At 36.2% G+C, this 26345-nt stretch overlaps 2 protein-coding genes across 2 annotated transcripts; both read left to right on the top strand.

Annotated features, from left to right (window-relative positions):
• The first annotated feature begins 1458 nt into the window (after positions 1 to 1458).
• On the top strand, positions 1459 to 7284 carry bloc1s1 (biogenesis of lysosomal organelles complex-1, subunit 1). The gene is made up of 4 exons (XM_046875630.1): positions 1459 to 1656; positions 3533 to 3605; positions 4052 to 4184; positions 6654 to 7284. Exons 1-4 carry the CDS (start codon positions 1596 to 1598, stop codon positions 6762 to 6764), a joined length of 378 nt encoding a protein of 125 aa, XP_046731586.1. The 5' UTR covers positions 1459 to 1595; the 3' UTR covers positions 6765 to 7284.
• Positions 7285 to 12223: 4939 nt separating this feature from the next.
• rdh5 (retinol dehydrogenase 5 (11-cis/9-cis)) lies at positions 12224 to 25312 on the top strand. Its single transcript, XM_046875310.1, is given in 7 exon segments — positions 12224 to 12361; positions 19768 to 19831; positions 20438 to 20763; positions 22724 to 22849; positions 22852 to 22981; positions 23887 to 24050; positions 24604 to 25312. Coding segments are annotated over 6 exon segments (1002 nt in total). The 5' UTR covers positions 12224 to 12361; positions 19768 to 19799; the 3' UTR covers positions 24828 to 25312.
• The last annotated feature ends 1033 nt before the right edge of the window (positions 25313 to 26345 follow it).

Genomic DNA, 26345 nt, shown 5'->3' with positions numbered 1-26345 from the left:
AGTAAAATAAAAGTCCTCACATATCCACCTGATCATGCCTGGTATTCCCAATACATTTGGCTTTATTTGCAACATTACAGCCTTGCATATTTTACACACACACACACACACACACACACACACACACACACACACACACACACACACAATAGGTAAACCTACCTCTAAATGAATCTACCTGTGCAGGACCGTGCACATGCCTTTCTGCAGTCTTGCAATTTGCACTGTGCATCATAACTTTGTACAGTTATCATTCATTTATTTTCTTTTTTTAATGTCCTTAATTTATTTTATAGGCTGCATGGAGGATTACATTACAGTTTGAATTGCATTTTTATTGCAAAGTTGTATTAAACTAGACTTGGGAACAGCATTGATCAGTGATTGGTTATTTGGAAACAATAGAGATTGTGACTGAGTAAAGCTGTGATCAGTGATTGGTCACTGAGAACAAAATAGATTGGTGATTGGTTATTGGGAACAGCTGGGGATAGCAATACTCAGCGATTGGTCATTTGGAACAGCATTGATCTGTGATTGGTCTTTTGAGAACAGAAGCAATTGATGACTGGGAACAGCTGTGATCAGTGATTAGTCATTGGGAAGAAAAAGAGATAATTGATTGGATGATTGGAAATAGCCATGATCAGTGATTGGTCGTTAGCAATAAGAGAGATCCATAAACAGTGATTAGTCTTTGGAAACGACTGGCTGCTTTGAGGATTCACAGAATTCAGTCAGATTTCATTGTATGGCTTAACAGACATGTTTCCTGTATATATGACAATACAATCTTGTTTTTTGATGCACAGATTCTCAACCTTGCTCCAACCTACACTCTGTTTCAGTGTTTTACCTGCTCTTTAAACAGCTTTCAGCTATTAATACACACAGTCTACTACAACAACTTAGTACCACAATCACCATGAACACTTTTACACTCGAGTCTCCACCAGTAAACAGATTATTCCCTCAACAATAATGGAACTATAATGAATGGACGTTCAGAATCACCCAAATAAAGATGGGTTCGATTTAAAATCTGGTTCCTCTCAAGTTTTCTACCATATACCACGTCAAGGAGGTTTTACGTATCACTATCACCACTGGTCCACTTATTAGGGATAAACTTAGAGACTTATTTATTAATTTAAAATGTTAATACGTGATATGTTTTCTTTTTGTAAAGCTCCTATCTTTAACAATATCCAAATAAAATTGACTTTACAGGTTTAGGGAAAATATTCCAAAAATGATGTGCATTTAGTGCCAGAAAAGGAACGATACATTAACAAACAATAGCGTATAACGTTCAACAAGTTGTTTGTTATCAATTAAACCGCAATGAATCCGTTTGTATTGTAAATTCATTGTTTTTTCTCCAAAATTGTAATAATTTCTATGTCAGATCATAATTACTCTATGTACGTTTGGGTACTTTTAATTTGACAAGCTGTACGACCGATAAGCAGCCACACGCCTGTCACATGATTTTGGCCCAAACACCGTAAACAAAATATAATCATTTTTTCCTCTCTACAGAACAATATCGTATATCATTAAAACCCATCGTGGATGCAGTGATCGGTGCAGCGATGCTGTCGAGGCTGTTAAAGGAGCATCAACTAAAACAAAACGACAGGAAAGAGCTTCAAGGTATTGATCTGTATATTAGAGCTGAGCTGCAGGATTTCCTGCATTATGATGAAGGAGAAGAAAACATGTTTCTTTTAACATCTGTGTGTGATCAGAGGTTTATCTATCAATAAGGTCTTAATTAGAGTCCATAATTACCATTTAAAGTCCAATAAAAAGCTAAACAGAGCCAGAACAGTGTGAGAATACACTCAAGTGTACTGTAGATAGTTCATTTATCTGCTCTTACAGCTTAAAGATCTGTTCATGTGGTTTATGACTTCCTGAAACAATGCAATGGACAATACCAGTTTATTTCTAAGGCGCTTTTCGCAGTGTACATTGTCTCAAAGAACTAAAATACACTAATATAAGTGAATGATGTGAATTTATCCCTGATGAACAAGCCTGGGTCGACTGTCACAAGGTCAAACCCCTTTAGATGGTATGAGGAAGAAACCTTTGGAGGAACCAAACTCAAAAAGGGAACACATTAAGAAGAAGTCTGATTATGAGTAATGTCTTCTCTACAGTCGTATACAAAGACCAGGCATAACATTATGACCACGTGCCTAATATTGTGTTGGTCCTGCTTTTGTGGTGAAAACATTCCTGAGCCTTTAAACATTAACAGCATTAACTTCAGCTATTTGAGCTACAGAAGCTCGTCTGTTGGGTTGGACCACACGGGCCCACATGCATTATTGAGCCTTGTCAGATTTTCTTAAAATAGCATGATATGGAATATTTTCTGTAAATGTAGGGGGTAATGGTAGCTTAGTGGTTAAGGCATTGGACTTTGGATCTGAAGGTCATGAGTTCAAATCCCAGCCACACCAAGCAGCAACTTGTGGGCCCCTGAGCAAGGCCCATAGCTGCTTAGTTGTATGAATAAGAATTTTTTTTTAAATGTAAGACGCTCTGGATAAGGTTGTCTGCCAAATGCCATAAATGTAAATGTACAAGAAGTGTCCATGTTGGAGTTTCTATCTGTCTTGAGGCCTTCAAAAAATCGCTTGCAGCCTATAGTTCATGCTACTTAAAGACTGTGGGTTTCAATCAGATCTTGAATTGACCATCTAGCAGGTGTCTAACATCAGCATTTTTAAATTCTTTGTTTGGATGGTCAGAGAGCGCACTAGTCAGAGCTTGCAAACCGCATCTGTAGCAAACTGCACAAGCTCAAACATATTTGTTATAGATTTAATAGCTTTTTTTTTTTTTATTATTCCACAATGGATGACAGTAAAAAGTAATTGATTTAGTCACAGATTATACTTACAAGGGTTTCTTGCTTCAATAATCCCTTTTACTGATTGTGACTACTGTTACTTACAATTTTGCGAACTAAAGACTCATAGGCGGGAACAATGGTGACCAGGGATTGGTTGATGGGAAAATAGAGATCATTAATTGGTTGTTAGAACAATAGTGATCAGTCAATAGTTATTAAGGAAAAAGAATATGCGATTGGTCTTTGGGAACAACAGTGTTTAGTTGTACTTCATTGGAAAAAATAGAGATTGGTGATTGGGAACGGCAATGATCAGTGATGGGTTGTTGGGAACAATAAACATCAGCTTTAACAACAGCTGGAAATAGAAATGATCAGTGATTGGTCATTGGGAACGATAGAAATAAGCGGTGAACAGCAGTGATCAGCTATTGGTCATTTTCCTCGGCAAGTAATATAATTGTCACAATTTGATTGTTAATTTTGGTCCCGAACCTTTTCTGTCAACTGATTTTATTACAGAAATATTACAAAATTCTAAAAATCTGCTTAAATAGTATTCTTTGTATGATTGTCATGAACAAAGTATTTAACTAACTTTTGTTTTTACATGTTTTAAATACCCTTTAATAGCACTTTTCTCCATGTTCCCCTTTAACACAGAGCGGCGGCGACGTGACGCCATCGCAGCTGCTACCTGTTTGACAGAGGCCTTAGTGGACCACCTGAATGTGGGGTAAGAATCCGGTCGCGCTAACCCCTGTGACGTAGGTGTGATACTGGTTTGATTAATGAATAATTTATGAACATGTGCACATAAATAGAAACACAAAGCCTAAAGAATAATGTTGCTCATGTGACACAAGGCTCTGTGTCATAATCATAATTCGGGATTGTGTGACGTCAAAACATGTAAAAAGAAAAGTTATTTTAATACTCGGTTCATGGCAATCATACAAATAACACAATTTGACTAGATTAATTTTGTAATTCATTCTGGCCAGCACTTTTATTAGCTTGTTTTCTCTTTAAAATCAAATAAGTAAAATTGTCTGACATTCCTGTAGGTTATATTTCGACTCTATCACTTCTATTTTCTTTGAATTCTGTGAACTTGCTTCATCTGCCAGTTTCCTATCAGGTTCATCTTTAACATGTCTACAACTCTGTATCTCCTACCAGAGTGGCTCAGGCGTATGTTAATCAGCGCAAACTGGACCATGAAGTGAAGACACTGCAAGTGCAGGCGGCTCAGTTTGCTAAACAGACTTCGCAGTGGATCGGCATGGTGGAAAACTTCAACCAGGCATTAAAGGTGCTTTCCTTGTTGCTTTTCTCATGAGGTCAGCTGTACAGATTTACAGTTTAATATGCAATTAAATGTCTATATTAAAGCCTGAAAGACCACTGCAGCATACATTAATGCATTCAACCATGAAACTGAATGCTCTTCCAATATTGTTTTGCATTATATATTGTAAAACCTCAGAAGGTAAAATCTTGACTTGTCTGCCAGGTGTTTGTAAGAAAGCTGGCTTTAGAGAAGATCTGCTATGAGCTTTATCCAGAAGAACAAATGTCTGTGTACAGCATACAAAAAATACTTTCTACTCTCCCATGGCAGCTCTGAGGATTCTTGACATTCCTAAAAAAAACTAATTCTAATTTGATTAATCTTGGATTTATTGTAGTTTATCTTTGTAAAGGAACAGAATACAGGCTGTATTTCAAGCACCAGTGTGAATGCATAGCACAGTAACTATTAAACTAGGACTGTATGATATATCAGTATTTATTGGAACAATGTACATACCATGATAAATAACTCGTACCATCACTCATGGCAAAAAAATGTATGTGTGGAGTAAGGAGAACGTGTGTTCCCATTTTAAACTTCCTGCAGGCCTACATAAATCCCAATGTCACAGCTTGAAGTGCATCTGTGTACAATTTACACAAAGTTTTACTAATAAAAATGTAACTTCTTTACTAAATTATTGTTTAAAATGACGGATCAGAAAAGTTTATTTGATTATAGATCTTTCTATAATCTTGCTATAGAAAGATTAACAGGTAAATATTGATTGCATCTACTACATGATTACACACAAATGAGCTGTTTGAGATTTTGGCCTGGTAGATGTTTTAAAAGGTATGTTAGAAATCAAAAAGCTATGGGAAAAAAACACACATTTCAAGCTACTAATGCGTTTACATATAAAAAAAAGTTCAAATGTTAGGAATATAACTATTTCTAGTCACTCGTTTTGTGTATTTTCAGTTGCCTGTAAAGCCTAAATAACGCATGGCTGCATTTGCTCATTTTTGAGTCATGCCTCTGGGTTTATTGGATTATTTGACTTACCAATTCGTAAAAGAAAGGACCTTTTGTCTCTCCCAAAATTGGGTCTGAACTCAGAAATCCATCCCAAGCTGTTTTTTTTTTTTTTTTTTACTGAAGCCTTATAATTCACAAACTGGCCAAATTGCTGTTAGGTTAATGTAAAATATACAATTGTGGTGGCCTGGAAAATATAACTCACCTGAAAAAATGATTAAAAAAATTATTTTTCTATTTAGAGTCCCTTTTGCCCCAATAGTAAAAAAAATACTAACTGTACCCCAGGCCACCTCACCCTACATCGGTACCTGACATCACTAATGGTCTTGTAGCTGAATGCGAAAAAATCTAGTGGGGGTTATTATAACTGCAAATGAGGACTAAATGCTGCCCAATTAACCGTCTACATGTACAAACACAACATTACTGCCAAACTTTGCTGAATTCCGTATTTCCAATAAGAAATTAGTTTCCACTGATTATCAGCCTCAACCACATAAATCTCTGTCTCATCACCTAACAGTAACTTACACCATCTAAACACAAGCTTGTGCAGGAATAATTGCTGATTATATAATACTATTATAATTACATTTCTTGTTAGGACTGATTTTTTTGTCATATTTTTAAATTTTTTATTGATTTATTATTTTTTGGTCATTGACATTTGAAACAATGTGTACTGTTGTCTGTAGGGTGTGTAAATGCTGCTGGACCAGGAGCAGTAAAGACATTTTTTTCAGATTGATTAGACACTATATGACTAAGATTATTTGGACATCTGTCCTTCAGTCCTACATGCCAATTCCAACACCATGAGCACAAACACAGAGTTTGTTTCCCTTTGCTGTTATAATAACCTCTACTTTTCTGGAAAGTCTTTCAAGTTCATTCGGAGCATGGCTGTGGGGATTTGTGGAGATTTAGCTACAAAGGCAGTATTGTGGCCACTGATGTTGTGAGAAGGCTTGGTGTGTACTCAAAGTTTCAGATCATCCCAAAGGGATCATTTGGGTTTATCAGGTCACTTAAGTTCTTCCACACCAAATTTAGCAAACCATATCTTCATGGAGCCTGGGTTGTGCACAGGGGCATTGTTATGCAGGAATCCCAATAGGGCCTCTTAATTTCAGTGAAGGTAAATTGTATTGCAATAGCATATAAATACCGTAGATCATATGCATTAAGCGATGTAGGCTTTTTTTTGAGGAAAAAAATGTAATATAACTGAGATTATCAGGACTTCACAAAATTTTGGCTATGTAGTAAAAGTCTATTTAAGTATGCCATATAAATATCCAAATACCAACATACACTTTGTGTCACTATACGTTTAAGCCACTGCTATTAGAAAAAAAAATGTGTCTTACAGTTTGGAACATATGATGCATAACACAATTTTTGTCCTTTTACCCATTCTTTTATTTTTTTCTTTTAAATCAGGAAATTGGTGATGTGGAGAACTGGGCACGCAGCATTGAGATGGACATGAGGACTATCGCTACAGCTCTGGAGTACGTACACAAAGGACAGATTCAGACAGCATCATCCTAGAATGCCCTTGCAAAGGGACAGAAGATCATGGACACTGCATTTCATTTTAGGATTCTGTAGTAGTGTAGACTTGGAATGGAAGATTTGCTTATGACAAATTGACAATTTGTCAGCTTCAGCATAAACCCAGGCATGTTTGCAGATGTTACTAGAAGATGATGTATTTTATATAGTTTTCCTTTTCCACCCAAACAAATCGTACCAGGAGCAACTGTTTTTTCATAATGCTGAGCTGCATAAAAAATTTGCATTACAAATATCAGCTTTGTTTTATTATTCATGCCTGTAAATAGTTTTTCAAGGATGTCGCATTTGTATGTTGATGTCAGCATGTAAGGTAATTGGCGTGTAGGTTAAGACAAGTCAACGTGAAGCACAGAGCAACCCAATGGTGACAAATTTGAAATCACTTTGAGAAATAAAATCAATATGTAAATAAAATGTTAATGTACTGAACCAGCAGGCGGCTGCATGCGCTTACTGGGTTTTTATAAATAAACTATGCTAGATATAAAAATAAGTAATATATTGATTATTTTTCTTACAGCATGCCCTTTATTGTTTTATTCCTTTTATACAACAGCACTAAACTGTGGTAATGAAACTTTTATTTTAGTTCTTTTTTACTTTTTATAGTTACATGTAATTTGGAACGCTTATTCAACAAGTTATTATCTGTAATGCATTATATTACAATGATCAGACATAACATTATGACCACCAATCAGGCATAACATTATGGCCACCTGCCTGATATTGTGTTAGTCCACCTTTTGCTGCCAAAACAGTCCTCACCCATCGAGCATGAACAGCATTAACTTCTTTAGTAATTTGAGCTACAGGAGCTCGTCTGTTGGATCAAACCACAAGGACTCCACACGTGCGTCAATGTGCCTTTGCCGCCCATGACCCTGTCACTGGTTCACCACTGTTCCTTGCTTAGACCACTTTTGATAGATACTGGCCACTGTGGAACAGGAACATCCCACAAGAGCTGCAGTTTTGGAGATGCTCTGACCCAGTCGTCTTAGCTAGATAAGGGCATCTGCCAAATACCGTACATGTAAATGTAGCCATCACAATTTGGCCTAGACTTACTCAAAATCCTTATGCTTGCCCATTTTTCCTGCTTCTAACAAGTTAAATATGGAGCCATGATGAGGAGATTGTGTTATTAACTTTACCTGTCGTAATGTTATGCCGGATCGGTTTTTATTGACTAAATTCAGCTGGTTTCTTCAATAACTTCTTATTTCCTTCTTTCATAAAGTTCATCATTATAGGAATGCTGCTTTTAATGTTTAGTGTAACTGGAAGTAACACTGGTGATTTTTTTTTAGCAATGTTAATAAATAGATTCTAACAGGAACAGATTCTCACTGGGCTATTCACAGGAACATTCGAACATTACACAGTTTTCTTGTAACACATTATTATTGGTGTATTATTCATTTGGTTTATGTAAGACAGTGCTGTCATTATTGTCAGTGCTGCTGTTTTAGAAAAACAATCAAAACTTTCTGAATGAAAAAGACAATTTTTTCTAAAGCTCAGATTTTCAATAGCTCATAATATCCTTTGTTTTCATTAACCTCTTTGTGCTGGCCAGGGTCTTCATAGATCTTATAAATAAATAAGTAATATCTTAAAAAATAAAGCATACACAAAATGTTTTTATTTACTTGACCACTTTTGGTCTGCTACAGATTGGCTTTAAACTTTAATTTAACAATTTTTAGTTACAAGTTTTTGTAACAATATGACTGTGTTTGGTGTTTGTTTCAAATAACATAGAATCACAATCATGAGCAATGTCTTCATATTCAAAACAGTGATTACTGTATTAAAAGAAAGATTATTACTGTAGACAAAGATATTGAACACCTGACTTTTCCAGTCATATGTGGTTATTGCCTTAACTGTTACCACAAAGTTGGAGACACACATTTGTATTGGACATCTTTGGTAGAATTTAAGTTTCCCTTCATGATTGAAGCACAGTTGAATGAGCACAGATCTCCACAACCACACTACAAAATCTACTGAAAAAAACTTTCCATAATAGTTGAGGTTATCGCAAGTGTGGACTAAATGTGGAAGGGTTGTTCAAGAAGCAAATATGATTTGTATGGTCAGGTGTCCACAATTTTTAGTCCATTAGTGTACTTATTGGTGGTTGCCACTGATGCTGATGCTGATTCTGCAACATTTCAATAGTACTGTATAGATCAGGGGTGTCAAACTCATTTTCACTGAAGGCCACATCAGCATAATGGTTTCCCTCAAAGGGCCAGATGTAACTTTGAGGCAATATAAATGTAGCCCAATGTAACTAAATGTAATGTAAAATAAATGCAACTAGTCCTTAATGTTAAATGACTCTGGATTTTTATTATTCAACTTACAAATATTACATATATTTTTGCATAAATGTAAAAAGAATTGTTTGCTTGTTGCTCTGTTATAACTTCTTCTTCTTTCCGCTTCTCCCCTTTTAATTTGTCAGCTTATGAAACCCACATTACTCTATCAATCAACGATCAAACTATCCAAATGTATAAGGATAAATAACAAGTTATGACATTAACTTTGTTCAAAACTTTTTGTCATAGTTGAGAGGGGCAGAATAACGGTCCAACCAACAATTGTGAGCTGCTACAAACATGTGTGACAGGTGTAGCATTTTACATAAACAAATGGCTTCACACAGCCTTGCGGGACATCCAACTCGTGAGAGATGGTTTGATTACAGTGAACGTTTGTCTGTATAAACAAACGCAATTTGCCTTTTAATTGGGACATTTTGGGATCATTGTTTATATTTCTTAATTCGGAAATTGACACTGATGTGAAAACACTGCAATTTAGTGGTGGGGTGCCATCACTTCACGGGTAACATGATCGGCATGCATTATGTGAAATGTAGTTTATGGTCAATGCACTCTTTTGACTTATTTATTATAAGATAATAAGACCTTTTTAGCTTTCGCCGGCCACATAAAATGCCTTGAGTTTGACACATATGGTATAGATACTGTATTTTAATTGTATCAAAATTTGCAAGTCTTTTAATTTTGTAATCATGCACATTATTAAATGGTTTTGCCTTAATACTGACTCAAGTGCTTGTTATGCTCATTGCATGCATACAGAAAGAAAATACATTTTGATCGTACAATATAAAAAAGGATCACTACTTTTTTGGGGGATTTATCACTACTTTCAAAGCATAAACAAAATAGGTTACAGATTTCTGTGGTAAATCTCACTTGTTACATACAGCAATAAGATTTGTTGGCTTGTATTTACTGGGTTAATATTTAAAACCATGGTGTCGCTTTTTTGCACTCAGTGTTCACTTGAAAACCTCACAGTCTTGTGGAAATACTATCTTTTAAATTATTACAAATAAAAGCTTATATACCCAACCTACAAAGAAGTTTAAAAGGTTAAAAAGATTGTTAATAAAGTTTGAATAAACTCTGCACTACAAAAATGACCCCTGTATTAAAGAAGCCATTCTTTATAGCTTTGTATTAATGTTGAACAAAATCATATGATTGCTTTCTCTAAGACTCTAAATTGCGCTCTAAAAGCTGTCATTATGCTGTCTTTTGAATAAGGCAGACTTTATTTCTGAAAGACAACAAAACTGTAACCTCATGCTGAACTGAACATCAGATTGGGCTGTAACATTCCTCAACGCATGGCTGTTGATGCTTATCTTGAGTTCTGTTTGGTATAATCAGTCTATTCATTTTTAAACTGTTTCATAACACACTTTATGATAAAAGATTTTTTGGCAAATGGTATTATGTGTACAGCAAAATTAAAGTGTTTGTATTATGCCTCATTGCCCTCATGTTTTCTGCCTATTTTTATATTACACAATTACAAGCATTAAAACTGACCAATACACAAAAAATAATTATACTTTTAAAATAATGACATTCTTGAATTTGCTATAGCAATCAGAAATCTTTAATCTTTAATCTTTATTTTGTGGCCAAATGTTAAGTTCTATTACCAGCATTTAGGGGCACAGGTCTAATCCTCTGCTGTGACATATAATAAGAAATACTTTTAGTTGATATTATGAAAAAAATACAGCAGTTGTAATGCAAAATTATGGATAATACACTGAATTTTTAGAAACCAGGAAAGAATTTGGGTACATTTCAACTTCTCAAAAAATGTAACAGTCATCAGTGTTTTAAAATTGTTTATTTGTGTGCATACAATAAAATTCAAAAGCAAAATGTAGCAGTTTTTTTTTTATAGATAAAGTATCATTTTTTATAAAGAACAAACCTGCAAATATTGGTGCATGTTAAAATGGCCAGTGTTTTCAATTTTCTATAATTAAACTATATAATGGTCCCATAATTATTCCACATATAATACAATTGTGATGAAAAAGGTTCTGGTGTCAATCCTGCTGTAATGTTTTTGCTGCACAAAAACAATACAAATCGCTACAAATACTGTGTAGTGACGTGTATGTGACAAATAAAATTTGAATTCAGTACATTTTAATATAAAACTGTTTAAAGTTGTTAACTAATAAAAAAGCATGGATCTGTGTAGGAAAATTACATATTTTTGTTCGGCTATACGTTTATTAAGTCGAACAAGTTTTACTCCTCACCCTTGTATGTGTATCTACTGAAGAATGTATGCAGACCCACTGACACATTCTTTTTTTTAGGATAGTTTTTAGGCTTGAATCACACCTTTTTTCAGTTGATGTTTGTTTTAAAGGTTTCCCTTAAATCTCCTCTTCAGGAAGTGAATTACACTCTTCAGCGATTGAGGTTATGGTCTGATGATTGAATTGAACAGTTTTTTTTTTTTGCAAATCCCAATTTAGCCTTCTACAGTTCCTACTGCTGATGAGAGGTTTGCATTTTGTAGTATAACCTTTATTTTTTCTCCCATGCATGGCTCTCTTGGCTCAAACAAAAGCTGTCTGGATAAAATTTTTTGAGTGTACCATTATGAGTTATGAGGCTAATGTTGCGAATATGTAATCGAAATTCATAAAAGCTAACATAGTTGGTCAACTGACTATAATCAATGCATAAGGAACATTGAGTATTATTTACTTATTTACATTAAATCTAACTGCTTTTAAATATTCCTGTAAAATTACAAGCCATAATTACTCAATGTATAGAGCATTTTCTTTTTATCTAGAAACTTAACCTAGCTTTACATATATTATATTAGTATCTAAGATAACAACCCCCAGGGAAATAAAAATGGTAAGAAAATCAATGAAAAAAACCTGGATATACAGTATGAATAAATAATGGCAATTCAATTATAGACTGAACAACAAATTCCAGCCATACTTCAAGTTTTACCCATGAGGAAAGATTATATAAGCATTAGGAATTTTGTTTCTGGAATCTGTTCTCATGTCCTCCTGATCCGCCCCTTACACACACTACACGCACAAATAAGAAGCATTAAACACAGCTTGGAGATTACAAAACATGGGCATGCTTTAAGGGATAAAGCCCTTTCTGAATCCTTCTCATTCTGAAGCGGGGAATCGACACACAGAAGGACACAGAGGGATTTTATCAGAAAAAGTAGGGCAAATATACTTTTCTACTAATTGAAATCGATCCTTGTGTAAAATTTCTAACTAGCAACATTTAATCATTTGCACATATGATTGTTTATGTAAATCCAAATGGGTTTAAAGCTAAAATATTTCTTTATAATGGCATTCTCTAAATAATTAAGCTAGTAAAATCTGAACAACCGAAGATTTTTTTTATCAGTCAGTCTTGCTCTGCCTCAATTTAAGTATATATTTATTTGGTCATTTTGTAAATGTATTTAAAAAAGAAAAAAAAAAATACATAAATGTCCCATGTCAATGTAAACTAATCAACATGACTGTTAAATTTTTAGTTTTTCAAGCAAGACATATTTAGTAATTCATGCAAAAAAAAAAAAAAAATTATTTACCAAAAGTTACATTCTTAAAAAAGGAAGGAATTATATGATTGATCTTTTTGTTTTACAGTCTTTAGCTACATGTAAAAGTTTTCTGTAATTTTGAAAGCTTACAGTCCTACAGTCACACCAAAGTTACCTGATCATGAATACTGATAATGAGCATAGATAGTTTCAGTTCAGTAGTAGTTCAGTGTTTAAGATTTTCGACTTCCGTTTAGAATATTTTGAATTTAAATCCCCCGGGCCCTTGAGTAAGCCCCTTACTCGCTCTTGGAATTTGCATTGGATAAGGGTGTCTGCCAAATGCCATTAATGTAAACATTTTCCTTATTAATCAATTTCACTTTCAGTGGTCAAGTCCTGTGTTAAATTTTTCTAGAAAATTCTAAAGAAGTGTTTTATTTTTCAATTTGTTTTATTTTTCAATTGCATAAGCAATGCAAATTTAATGTTAGGATAGCAAATATAGTATGCATAGTAGCATAAGTAATAATAAAACAATTTATAATTGATAATCACACAGAAACTGAAATATAGGGTTTAAAATTAGATTTACTGTAGTTGCTAACTAATTAATAGTGTTTTTCCTGAATAATATGCTTTAATTCTGAAGTACTCTGCTTATTTTTAACATTACTTGAAATCTGCTTTGCATAAAAGTATTTACTGAATAAACAATGAAGATTTTTAAACTGACATTAACTTAAAATTAATGTGATTTCTAAAAACAAAACAAAAAAAAAACAAAAAAAAAAACATCCATACATGTTTACATACATTTTTTTCATAGAATGAATTCTTCATTTTATTTGTTGTTCTTTGAATGTATATATTTAAATCATAAATTACATAGATTTTAAATCTTGAAAAACCAATGAAAAACAGTCAACATTTCTCAAACTTCTGTTTGTAATACCAGTGCCTTTTTGGTTCATAAAACCCTTAGAACAGGATTTGTCATGCATTCCAAAAAATTTGCCTCAGGCATCTGCTCCAGTGAAGAACTTTTTTTTAATGATAACAACAGTTTACATGAATGTGAACCTAGCACTATATTACATTTTTTGTGCCACATTCTTAATTACTTTATATCATTTAATCAGTCAAGTGTTAAAATGTTAATAAATTACCATTTTTCAATGGCAAAAGCTAAGCAAATTTAAAATGGTAATATATGATTCCCCTTCAGTGTCTCAAGCTGTGTCAACAATGCTTTGGGAATGCTTCCGCGTTGTCAATCACGGTGTGTGATTGACCATGGTGTCAATCACGTGTGTAATCAGTCCAATGGAAAGCATGGCATCACTGGTGGGGTGACATTATGACCAGGAAGCTATAAAAAGCACATGGAGTAAAACCAGCGCTAGCTCTTGTTTGTTCATGAAGCGCTCTATGTGTGTATGTAGTGGTAATGTCCTAAGAAAGAAAATAAAAGCAGGGACTAAGATTAAGCACTCTTTCCCCGACTGTGTGTTCCTCCTTGCCCTTGCTATATTACAGGGGAGATACACACAGCCTGTGTGTTGCTTGCTTGGGAGCAACCCTTTGCTCCCGGAGAGCGCTCTTTGACGAGGGTGCTCCCGCTCCTCGTGGTTCTGGCCCCGCTTTTGTTGAGGCAAAATGGCGTTCCAGAGCCTGGGGTTTGCAAATGAACCTGACAGAGGCTCTGGAGATGGTCGCAAGGTACGGAAGCACACCTTTCAGTGGTTTCCTCCCTTTGTGATTAGAGCACTCAGCTCCACCTCTCTTTCTCTGAGAAAGAGGGGGATGAAGGTCTGCGAGCCCTTAAAGACTACTCAGGTAGTCCTCTTTGAAGAGCTAATTGAGGTAGTGACCTGTGCCGTAGCTAAGCCTGAGATAGATGGGCCAGCAGATCAGAAGGAAGTTCCCTCGTCTGGTAAGCTCAATGAGAGTTTTGTGCAACCTGCATCACTGCCTCCATGCTGGGGTCTGCTCTTTTTTTTCCGGACATGCACACCGAGGTGTCCAGGTCCTGAGCCAAGCCATATCCGGCTCGCTTCTTCAGTCCTAAAGTGTTACTATATGCCAATATAGTTAGACTGAGAGATTGTGGTTATGGGACGATGCCCCGGGTTGAAGAGACGCTGGCTAGCTGTCTCTCCCTGAGTGCTGCGTCCCTGAAAACCCTGGAAATGCTCACCAAGCCTGAAGCAGGTCGTCCAATGTGATTCCGCTTGGCCTTCTTCACATAAGACCCCTCCAGTGGTGGCTCAGGGCCTAAGGGTTCTCTTGGAGCGGCAATCCACTTCGTACAATCAAGGTCACGTCGCGAGCCCTACGTGCCTTAGATGTCTGGAGAGATCCCGGGTTCCTGTCTCACATCCCTGTGCTGGAAGTTCCTGGTCATCGCGTGAGTGGGAATTTGGAAGAGATTTTACAGAGCACAGGTGGACCTGTTTGCAACTCGAGAGGCATTGCCCTGTCCCCTCTGGTCCTCTAGGGCTGGACGCCTGTACCATAGCATGGCTGAGGCCGTGCCTGTATGCCTTGCCCCATAGCATTGCTCCCGGGAGTTCTGGGGCACAGTATGGGCCCCTGCCCAGAGCTGTGGAAGCTGTGGCTTGGCCACTGTCTTGGAGGCCTTGTCTGAGCCTCCCTTTGAGCTTCCGTACAGTCAAGACTATAGCTGTCTGAGATCCTCCAGCACTGCTCGACTGGTACCACCTTCTTTTAGGGTAAGAGGTTAGTATACTTCAAAGCTCTTCTCTGGGAACCATGGTTACATACATCATTTGGAGATGTTATATGTAATCACATTATATTAACAGCAATGTAGTGTTGACTAGCAGATAAGCTTGGGGCTGTGGATTTAGTAAACTTTATAAAAAAAAAAAAACATTTAACTGCTGCTATTAAAAGGGAATGTTACCTTAAAGCCAAAAAACTGAGCCCCATAACAATAGACCAATGAAATTGCCGAACGGGTTAAGGTGAACCAATGAAACTCTTTATATTAAAACAGATGCACTCCCACTGAATCGGGCCGCACCACATTATAAAAATGGATGACGTTCCTCTGACATTTGACCTGCCGCTCACTCGCACTGTCAACAGGAAAGGTGAATCATTCATCACGCTGAAAACAACCAACCATGAAAAAACGCACTTCACCTGTGTTCTGAGCTGCACGGCATCGAGAGAAAAGCTTCACCGATGGTGATTTTTAAACGTACCACGATGCCAAAAGATAAAATCTCAAGAGAAATTGTTGTGAAAGGAAGGAGGAAGACAGTGACCAATGACTTTCTTGGTAGGCTACTGTTTAGATACAAGCCATGTAACAGACACTGTCTTTCGTTAAAGCCTGTGTAAAGATTATTACATTACATTTCAATGTAGGCACCTGCGGCTTATAGACAGATGCAGCGTATTTATGTTCAAAATAAAAATCTTTCTAAAATTCAGTCCGGAAAATAGCCCGGATATTACAGTAATCAAAATCAACAATAGAGAATGAATGTGTTCTTAGTTTTATCACATTATGCTGTTCTTTGAAGTGTCCTGAACAAGCTATCAGCAACTGATCTAAATGTAACCAATGAATGTTAGAATGACTCTATGAAATGCACCAGCTTCAACATTTACAGAATTTTAAGGTCCTTAACAAATTTACTAAATTACTGTATTGACAAAATTACAGTAGTGTAAATGCCATATATAAATTATACAGTGTGACGTGTAAATATGGATGACAAGAAAATCCTGCAAATCCTGCAAATGTAGACTCTCTAGTAATTAATTTTGATATAATTATTATTTTCAATTGATGTGTGTGTTTGTGTGTGTGTGTGTGTTTGTGTGTGTGTGTGTGTATGCAAAGTATCCAGAGGTAGAATTTTTATTTGTAAGATTTCTAGGCAACTGATTTGTTTGTGGTCTGGTTTGATTTTGAGTGAGGGTTTTAAGATCCCAATCAGGATTGGGAATGAAGTGAAGAGCTCATTGAAATTTGTTTGGTAGATGGAATGTAGGGAAGCATTGGTAAGAGAAGATGTGATTCTTGGCTGCTAACTGATGACCACTCTGTTTCTTTTGTGTCATAAATTCTTAACTCTGTCTAGGTGGTCTGACCCCAAAGTGTTTGCTCCAAGCAGCATGGTCTTAGGGCATGGTATAAACTGCATTCTTCACAAATGACAATTATTAGGCTTAAGTAGTTGTTCCTAAAGTATTATTTTCATCACCTAAAATGATAATTATTTCAGTGAAAAGTGAATAATTTGATATAGGTGGTTGAAAGTGGAACGTGGATTTCTGATGTATGCTGGCAAGAAATCTTATTTAACATTAGCATGATTCTGAGTGTAGTAAATATCTTTGAATGTTGATGCACATTTGTAAATAAAAAATAAACAAATAATTAAATAAATCCTCCGTATCAGCAGGGGTTAACAAGAATTATTACTTTTTTTTCGAGTGAGCTCTGACCCTAAAAGGAGCAGGGTGACCAGATGACTCATAAGAGAATGCAATGGCATCAATGATCCATCTGCTCAGGGTCTGTTAATTAGCAGGGAGGCCTTTTCTAGATGGCCGTAGCAGACGAGCAGTTGGTCAGACTTCCTCTAAGGACCCGTCCTGTGGATGTAAGTGTTCAGTGCGTGTACTGGGCACAGCCGGTACAGTTTCTACTGTTCTGGGACCGTCCTGTGGATGTAAATGTCCAGTGCATGTACTGGGCACAGCCGGTTCAGTTTCTCCTGGACTGGGGCCTGAAACAGAAGAGGATAGAATGCCTGTAATCTCACGGGTTGTGGGACGACCGATGACACCTTGGGGATATAACCCGTTCTAGGGTATAAAAAGGCACTGCGATGCCTGGTGTAAACTACAGAAAGGAGAGGGCTACAGAAAGGCCTGCAGATCTCAGACTTTCTTGAGAAAGCAAATAGCCAACAAGAACGCAGTCTGTATAAAATGCCTCGGCCAGAGGCTTGAAAGGAGGCCTCAGACAGAGACCCCAATACTATTGCCAGGTCCCACCCAGGCACTCTAGGTCGCAGCAGGTGCCATGAAGAAAACGGGTAATGAAAGGGTCACTGCTTAGAGACTGCAGTGCCACGTGGCATGATACGACGCGGACACGTAGACTTTCAGGGTGGATGGAGCCAACCCTCTGGCGAACTGTACTTGGAGGAATTCCAGCACTGAACCGACTGGGCAGTGGACTGGATCCAGCTGGTGGTGCGCTCTCACTAAGAGAAGCTTCCCCTGGGCCCACAGGAGGATCTGGTGTGCCAGCATGTACAGGGGGCACGAGCGCAGACCTCCTTGATGGTTGATGTATGAAACCACCGAGGTGTTGTCCGTATGGATCAGCATGTGGTGATCTCTGAGGTTTGGGAGAAAATGCTTCAAAGCTAGAAGCACGGCCATCATCTCTAGGCAGTTGATGTGCCAAAGTACATTAGGGCCTTACCATTGACCTTGGGTGGAACGGCCACTCATAAATGCTCCCCACTCTGCGAGGGACACATCCATCGTTAGCGTTAAGTGAGGAGTGGGAACTTCCAACACGGGGCTCTGATATAGGAATGATATTTAAAAAAAATTTCGGCTTCTCCCATTAGGGGTCGCCACAGCGGATCATTTGTATTCGTGATCTGCATGTTCGTTTTGGCACATGTTTTATGATGGATGCCCTTCCTAACACAACCCTCCCTATTTATCCGGGCTTGGGACCGGCACTAAGAGTGCACTGGCTTGTGCAACCCTAATGGCTGGGTTCGGGTTCCTGACCAGGAATCGAACCCGCAGCCCGGTCATATAGGAATGATATAGGAATGATGAGCTCTCCAAACATCTAAGGCACGTAGGCATTGCCGTGTGACCTTGATTGTAGGGAGGGGGTTGCTCTTCCATGAGAACCCATGGGTCCTGAGCTACCACAGAAGGGGTCTCATGTACAGAAGGCTAAGTGGGATAACACTGGGCGCAGATGCCATGAGCCCTAGCAGTTTCTGGACCTGCTTGACAGTGAGAGGCTGTCCTTCTCTGACCTTCCTGACGGCCGTAAGGATGGACACAATGCGGGCAGGAGAAAGCTGCATGCGCAAAGTAGTTGAATCCCAAATGACGCCGAGATAAGTGCTTCTCTGAAATAAAGAAAGCATACTCTTCCTGGCATTCAAAGCCTTATCTGCTCCGATCAAGCCAATATTAACCAATCGTCAATATAGTTGAAGATGCGGATGCCCTGAGCCAGGGTGAGAAGGCAAGGCCGAAGAACCTGATACTGGTAAGGTTTCCTGTGAGAAGAAAGGATGTCTACATAAAAGTACGCATTCTAAATATTTTATGACATTATGTCTAATGTGCGATCTGATTCTTTTCATAGCACATAAATACAGTAATTTTATGTATACAATACTGTACTGTATTAACATTTACTTCATTTTATAATTAATAATAATATTTTTATTTATTTATTAAATTTCTTTATTTCAACATAATACTACAGAATAATAATTTTGTGGTCCGCAAGAGACCGGGAAAATCAGCGAAACAAATTAGTTATGTGGCAAAAGCAATTCCGCGACAAACCGGGAGCGCAAGATTTGAAACTGGGGATTACTGTATTCACAATTCATACCCAAGTAAAGTCATAAGCTTCAGTAATTCAGTAATCCAAACACTTTCTTTAATTAAACTTCCACGGTGCACAGGTATCGATAAATAAAGATTTACATGCATTTGCACATGTGTAGTGTGTAGTAGTACTACGCAAACAACAAAGCCAGTAATGCCATGGCAATAACTTACAAAGGCCAGGACACTAAAGTGGCACAAGCTAAAGATGTTGCTGACTGGGTGACCCAAGCTTATGAAAGCTGTCGTGTCAACTGAGTAAACTGTTGGGTCTAATGAGTGCTTTAGAACAACATTAGCAATATTTATTTTTGTAGTATACACACTGAAAAGTAAATAACACACACGTTTCACATTTTAGAAAGTCTTTTTCATGGTTTGATTGTTGTTTTTTCACGTGTTGATATATATTTTTCTACAGTTGTTTGAAACCTGCATCATTCAGGACCCCTCATGGACATGGAGTTAATATACGAATATATCTGGTAGGAATTTGTGATGAATTTATAATTAATAAGTCTCAGTATAAAGTGCAGAATGCTTCAGTTTTTTTTTTTATTTTTTTATCATTAAATATAATCTCAACTCCATAGCATCTCTGTGTAATTATTATTAAATGCTTTTATAACCACTGGAGACATGTTCTAGGATTTTCATTTTAAACCAATATTTATTCACCAGATCGATATTCTATTTGTGATTATAATACAAAAAAAAATAAAAAAATACAACCATTACAGTTTAATAATAAGAGTATTACAATGAGACAGACATTAAATGATGTCTTACCAAAGATGTTCTGATGTAGATTTATGTATAAAATACAACAATAACCTTCAGAATCTGTAAATTCTAAATAGACATGTATTTAGAGAAAATGTTTTTCTGTTATCTTCTCAATAAAAGTAAAAGGCTCAAAGGTATTGCTAGTAATTGTGCATATAGTATAAATGTAGTACAAAAAAGATTAGATTGGAAAAATGTTAGACAACTACTTCAAGATTTCATAACAAGTTTGTCCTTGTCCTTGAGACACTGCCTTTGACATCTGGCATGACTGTATATGCATGAATTTGTTTATTTTCATGCAGTGAGGATCAACTGGTCTGGTATGCTGTCTGTGCCTTTGTGCTGCTGTGGGCTTTAATATGGCTATACCGTGATAGCTTGAAAATCGACAACATCAAGGAGAAGTATGTATTTGTCACTGGCTGTGATTCAGGTTTCGGAAACCTGCTATGTAAACGACTGGACAAACGTGGTTTCCATGTGTTGGCTGGTTGCTTGACTGAAAAAGGAGCAGATGACCTAAGAAGAGTGGCGGGACCTTGTCTGAAGACTTGCATTCTGGATGTTACTAGCAGTGCTAGCATTCAGAATGCTGTGGAATGGACGAAGAAGGAGGTTGGAGACAGAGGTAAGTATTCAACTCCATGCTTGTGTCTCAGTTACAAACAATGTTAATGGTACTTCATCGTATTTATATACTGCAATGCAAAATCGGTTTAAACAAGGCTTCTTGATATTTGTTGTGAGTTTTACCCATTATGCTCTACTAATGCATGGTATGGTATTAAGGCATGAAAGCTGTGAGTTTATTTTAGAAGTTAATATAGTGTAAATGATGTAGTAATGATGAAGGTGTAATTGTGAAAAGGGGCTCATCCAAAGGAGCAATTGATTGTGCTGTTTAACAAATGTTCATCTTTCTAAAGTCTTTATTCAGAATTCAATTGGAATACTACAATAAGTTAAAATACTAAGAACCTTTTCTGATTGACTTAAATAATGTTTTATTTTTATTTTTATTTTTCAGAAAACTCCAGTCAAGTCCAATATATGTCATCTTCATTTAAATGTTATAGGGGCAGTATTTAGAGATATAATTTCGCCTAGTGTTTAAAACGGGAACTGCAACAAGCATTAAGCCTATTAGGGCAGAAATCATTCTGCCCCAATGCTCATGGTAAAAAACTACAGAATTGTTTTTTCAGATTGAGTTTGTTAAAAAATAATCCACTTTATTAAGTTAATTATACAACCGTTTTTTCTTACAGTATACACCTTCTCAATCAGTGCTAATGTAATCTACTGTCATCTGCATCTACTGTTACAAAAGTCCCAAAAAGTCTGCTCAAAACGATTACTGACATATCTTTATTATGTTTTATGTTCATTAAGTTATTAAAATAGAGGGGCTTAGCCATACTATCTCAAACATGTAATATACTGTACACTCAGTCCACTATATTTTGGAATAAAGAGAGAAATATCTAGTCTCTTCATCTGTCACATAGAGGGAATGTAGTTCCATTAAACATGGTTCTCATGATCCTGAAGGCTTTTATTAGCTGGATTATGTGTGTTCGATTCAGAACAAATATTAACTCCACAGATTTTAGCAGCCAGGCCTTACTTTGTCAGAAATATAGATGCTATCCAAATACAGAACCACTTATGTTTGCTCCTAAAAAATACATTTATTTCCAAAGGTGTCTGTGCATGAGGACTTGTGTGTATACCTGGGAAAAAAAGGGCCATGTTACATAGACTTAAAGGTCTGTGTTCTGTACAAGTGACAAGCACAATACACAACACAATTTATGTTGATCTTTTCAATCTTATTCTTAGACATTTCCTTCACATAGAAGATGAAAAGAATGCACTTTTTTTTACACTGGTTTCATCCTCCTAATTCAATAATCCTAATCTATAATGTTAATAAAAATGTACTCCTCTTAATCTCATCGAATTACTTTTTAATCATGCAGCTACAAGGCTAATAAAGCTAAGAAATAATGTAAATATTTATTTAATTATGTAAATATATCTTCAAATATTGTGCTGTAAATATTCTTTCAGACAGCATCCAGTTCTTACACAATGTCAAAATGACTTATTGAAAAAAATCAATTGGTAACATCACAATGTTGCTTCATGTAAATCTATGAAGGTTTTGGTCAGAATTTGTGATAAAGTTTTAGAAAGCCTGGTAGCTCTGATACAAATCCAAAAGAGCAAACTGACAGACTGGACAAGGTTAAGGCAATAAATCAATAACTAGGCCAGCAAAGTCAGAAATAAAAAAGGGAAGTCACAATGCAAACAACTACAGGAGGCAGATTTCACAATGATCTCAAAAAATTGTGCAAATTGTTAAGGGTGTGTCATGTAATAGAGCATGTTTTGGTATGTAGTTTATGAAATGGCTGAGGTTCATGAGAGTTAAAGTTTGCATTTTTGGTGGTGGCAACCATTCTTACTGATGTTACATATACCAACATTTTCTTGAATGGTTGAATGAATTTCAATAAATTTTGCAGTTTAGTTTTTGTCCATTCTTTTCTTTATAAGTGGATATTGTGTTCCAATGGCAGGATTGTGGGGGATCGTGAACAATGCAGGACGTTCATTGCCCATGGGACCTTCTGAGTGGATGCAGATTGAGGATTTCAACAGCACTCTAAGAGTCAACATGACTGGTGTGATTGAGACGACCATTAATTTTTGCCACTAATAAAAAGAGCCAATGGCCGAATTGTGAATGTGGCTTCAGTGCTGGGCAGAGTGGCAGTGAACGGAGGCGGATACTGCATTTCCAAGTTTGCGGTGGAATCCTTTTCTGATTGCCTCAGGTATTTCCAAGTTAAACCAAAGTGGTCATAAATCTAAGGTGTGCATAATTCCAACCTCACATTTTTATATTCACGAAAACGACAATGATATAAGTATACAGTAATTTAAATTAGACAATCGGTAAGTATAAAGCATTCAAATCAGCTATTATTTATTTTATAAATAGAGAAAGTACTTTTACAATGAAAGTGTTTCAATCAAACAAATTTCAACAAATAAAAAGGATCTGTATGGGAGTGTATGCATTAGTTTTTTAATTGTGCTGCACTTAATGGAATACTCCAGCATTTTTCAACTTTCTAAATATCTAAATTTCTATTTATCAGATCTGCAGTTTACTCTCTGTGTGTGTGTGTGTGTGTGTGAGTGTGTGTGTGTGTGTGTGTGTGTGTGTGTGTGTGTGTGTTATTTATCCTGTTTTGTAGTATAGTATTCTTAATATCAATAAACATATATTTTTTAACCTATTCATAAACTCTTCACCCATTTGTTTGTGCATGAAACCCAACGGATTTTGGCTGTTTTGCTGTTCTGCTCCAGTGTTGGAAAATCCAATAAAATCAATTATTACACATATGCTACAGATGCAGTAAAATAATAATCTTTAAAAAAACCAGCATATTTCTTTAAACCTCTGTATCCCCCAATAGCAGATCCTGAGTTTAAATCCTTTAGCAGTTAATAACAGTATGTCTGTAGTGACTGCCTGTCTAGCCATGGCTGGATTTTTCTCACGCATGCCCTCTGACTCCTGCTTTCCTCTAAATGGCCCAGGCAAAGTAAAAAAAAGAAAAAGAAAAGAAAATATACTTGTCAAATAAATGCTTGACTATATCGACTTTATCAATGCTGAATCTTATGATACGATCATAAAAAACCAAACACTTCAAATCTTCATTTTCAGGAGGGACATTCAACATTTTGGAATCAAAGTGTGTATAATAGAACCTGGTTTCTTCAAGACCCAGGTGACAAGCCTGGGACCACTTGAACGGGAACTTCATCGCCTGTGGAACCAACTAACACCTGAAGTGAAAGAAAGTTATGGAGAAAAATATCTGGATGAGTGTAAGTATACCTAATATTATATTTAAAGTAACTATGTACTTAAAAACATGATGAAATGCATAACTTCTGGATGCCAAACTAAACTTAGTTTAATTTCAAAATTGTTAACACAAAACAAATGTCCAGCAAAGTTTGCTATTTAATAGTTTTGAAGAATATAACAAACTAAACTGAACCTATTAATCTGAACCCATTTAGATTTTACTTTATATCTACTGTATATTTATGGTAAAGAGTTGGCAGAATGACATTGGGTTGTTTGTTAATTTGCATATCAGGCATTTAAATGAAAACAAATGTATAGAGATTCTAGGCAGAAGGTTTTCATTCTAATTTCATTCATTTAATTAGAATTCTCTATTTTATAAGCAAGCAATATATATACATTTTCCAGCCCATAAACTTAGACTAATTTAGGATCTTGTTGTGTGTTTTTGGGATATAGGTTGGCTGGGAAATTTGATAACTGACCTTGCAACACTGTATGCATTATCAGCAGTGTCCAAATGACCAAATTCTTTACAGTGCTTTCTTTTCTTTTTTCTTAATACAGATATCAATGTACAACGGTTGATAATGAATGCTATCTGTGATGGTGATTTGAGTAAAGTCACTAACTGCATGGAGCATGCTCTCTCTGCTGCTCACCCAAGAACCCGATATAGTGCTGGCTGGGATGCCAAACTCCTCTGGATCCCTCTGTCCTACATGCCAGCTTGTGTTGTTGACATTGCACTAAGACTGGTGTTGCCAAAGCCTGCAAAAAGTGTTTTATAGATCCCAAACTAAACTGAAAATGACCATATTCAGTGTTCCCTAGCTAATTTAGACAGGAGTTTAAAGTAGTTTACTGAAACAGGATGATTTTGTTGTATTTAAACTGTATCTAAGTAATGCAAAGTAACTGATGTTGCCTGTGTATATTTTGCCTCGTTTGCGTATGCTCTCTTCTGTTCCACAGGACATCAAGATCGCTTCAAAACTGCATTAACTGCGAATAAATAAAAAACATTTGACCAAATATTCAGTTTAAATCCACCTTGTGCTTTTTTATATTTATGAATGTATTTGCTGATGAAACAGGAGTACTATTATCAAAGTCTAATACAAGTATTAGAAAAACTACAGATGTAAATAAATCAAAAGTTGTGTTAACGTTAATGAAGTGAATTCACACCAATGTATATGTGTAAATAAATAAAGTCAAATAAAACGGAAAGTTAAACCAAAAGAAATTATCAAATAAAAATGTGAAACTACAACTGTTTTCCAAACTATGTCATTTTCATTCCAAATAATTTATTCTGATGTGCAATATACCATCTTCTTGTCAAATTAATTAATCATTTCTTAAACACAAACAGTAAATAACCTTTTAATAACCCTGATACACAGCCTTTGGTTTATGTTTTTTATGTTGATTATATGAACTTTGCTTCATACATTGCATTATGCAAACTACATGAATGAATCAATAGTAATTGCTTTATAGATGTATAGATGTACAAGTAGAACAACATGTAAATAATGTTTTTATAAGAAATACTATATATTTTGACTTTTTTAAATAATAGAAAACTATATTCAGAATTCTCATACACATTCCAATTTTATTTTGATCAAATGTGTCACAAATTGATTTTTTTATTATGCTTTTAATATTAATGTAATGTTTTATTACTGCTAATATGCCCATACAAATTTGTTTTATACACTGTTAACATGTAGAAGTTCACTGGTGAAGACTTTGGATTAGAAGGTAATGAGTTTAATTCCCAACATTACCAAACCCAGCTGCCCCCTGGGCCCTTGAGCTAGGCCCTTACCCCTCAACTGCTCAGGGAGAATTAGGGAGCTTAGTGGTTAATGCTCTGGGTTACTAAATCGAAAGTCGGGGTTCAAGCCCTGGTATTGCCAAGCTGCCACTTTTGGGGCCCCTGTGCAAGGTCCTTAACCCTCTGTGCTCCAGGGGTGCTGTATCATGGCTGACCCTGAACTCTGACCCCAGCTCCTAACATTGCTGGAATATGTAAAGAAAGAATTTCACTATGCTGTAAGGTATATGTGACAAGTAAAAAGCACCTCTCTTTCCTTTTCTTTTTCTTTTTTAATTGTAAATCTCTCTGGATTCCAGCATCTGCCAAATAAATATGTAAATGAATGTAAATATTTTAAGGAAGTTGAAAGAAATTCTCATGCAGAGAAAGCACAGAAATACTGTAACTTTATCCTGGGTTTGAATCTGGGAATCCGGAGCTGTGAGGCAGCAAAGTATTTGCAAACAGGGGCAAATAT

The sequence above is a fragment of the Silurus meridionalis genome, chromosome 19 (genome assembly GCF_014805685.1).
Source record: "Silurus meridionalis isolate SWU-2019-XX chromosome 19, ASM1480568v1, whole genome shotgun sequence".
NCBI classification, from domain to species: domain Eukaryota; kingdom Metazoa; phylum Chordata; class Actinopteri; order Siluriformes; family Siluridae; genus Silurus; species Silurus meridionalis.
This window is presented reverse-complemented; position numbering and strand designations above follow the sequence as displayed.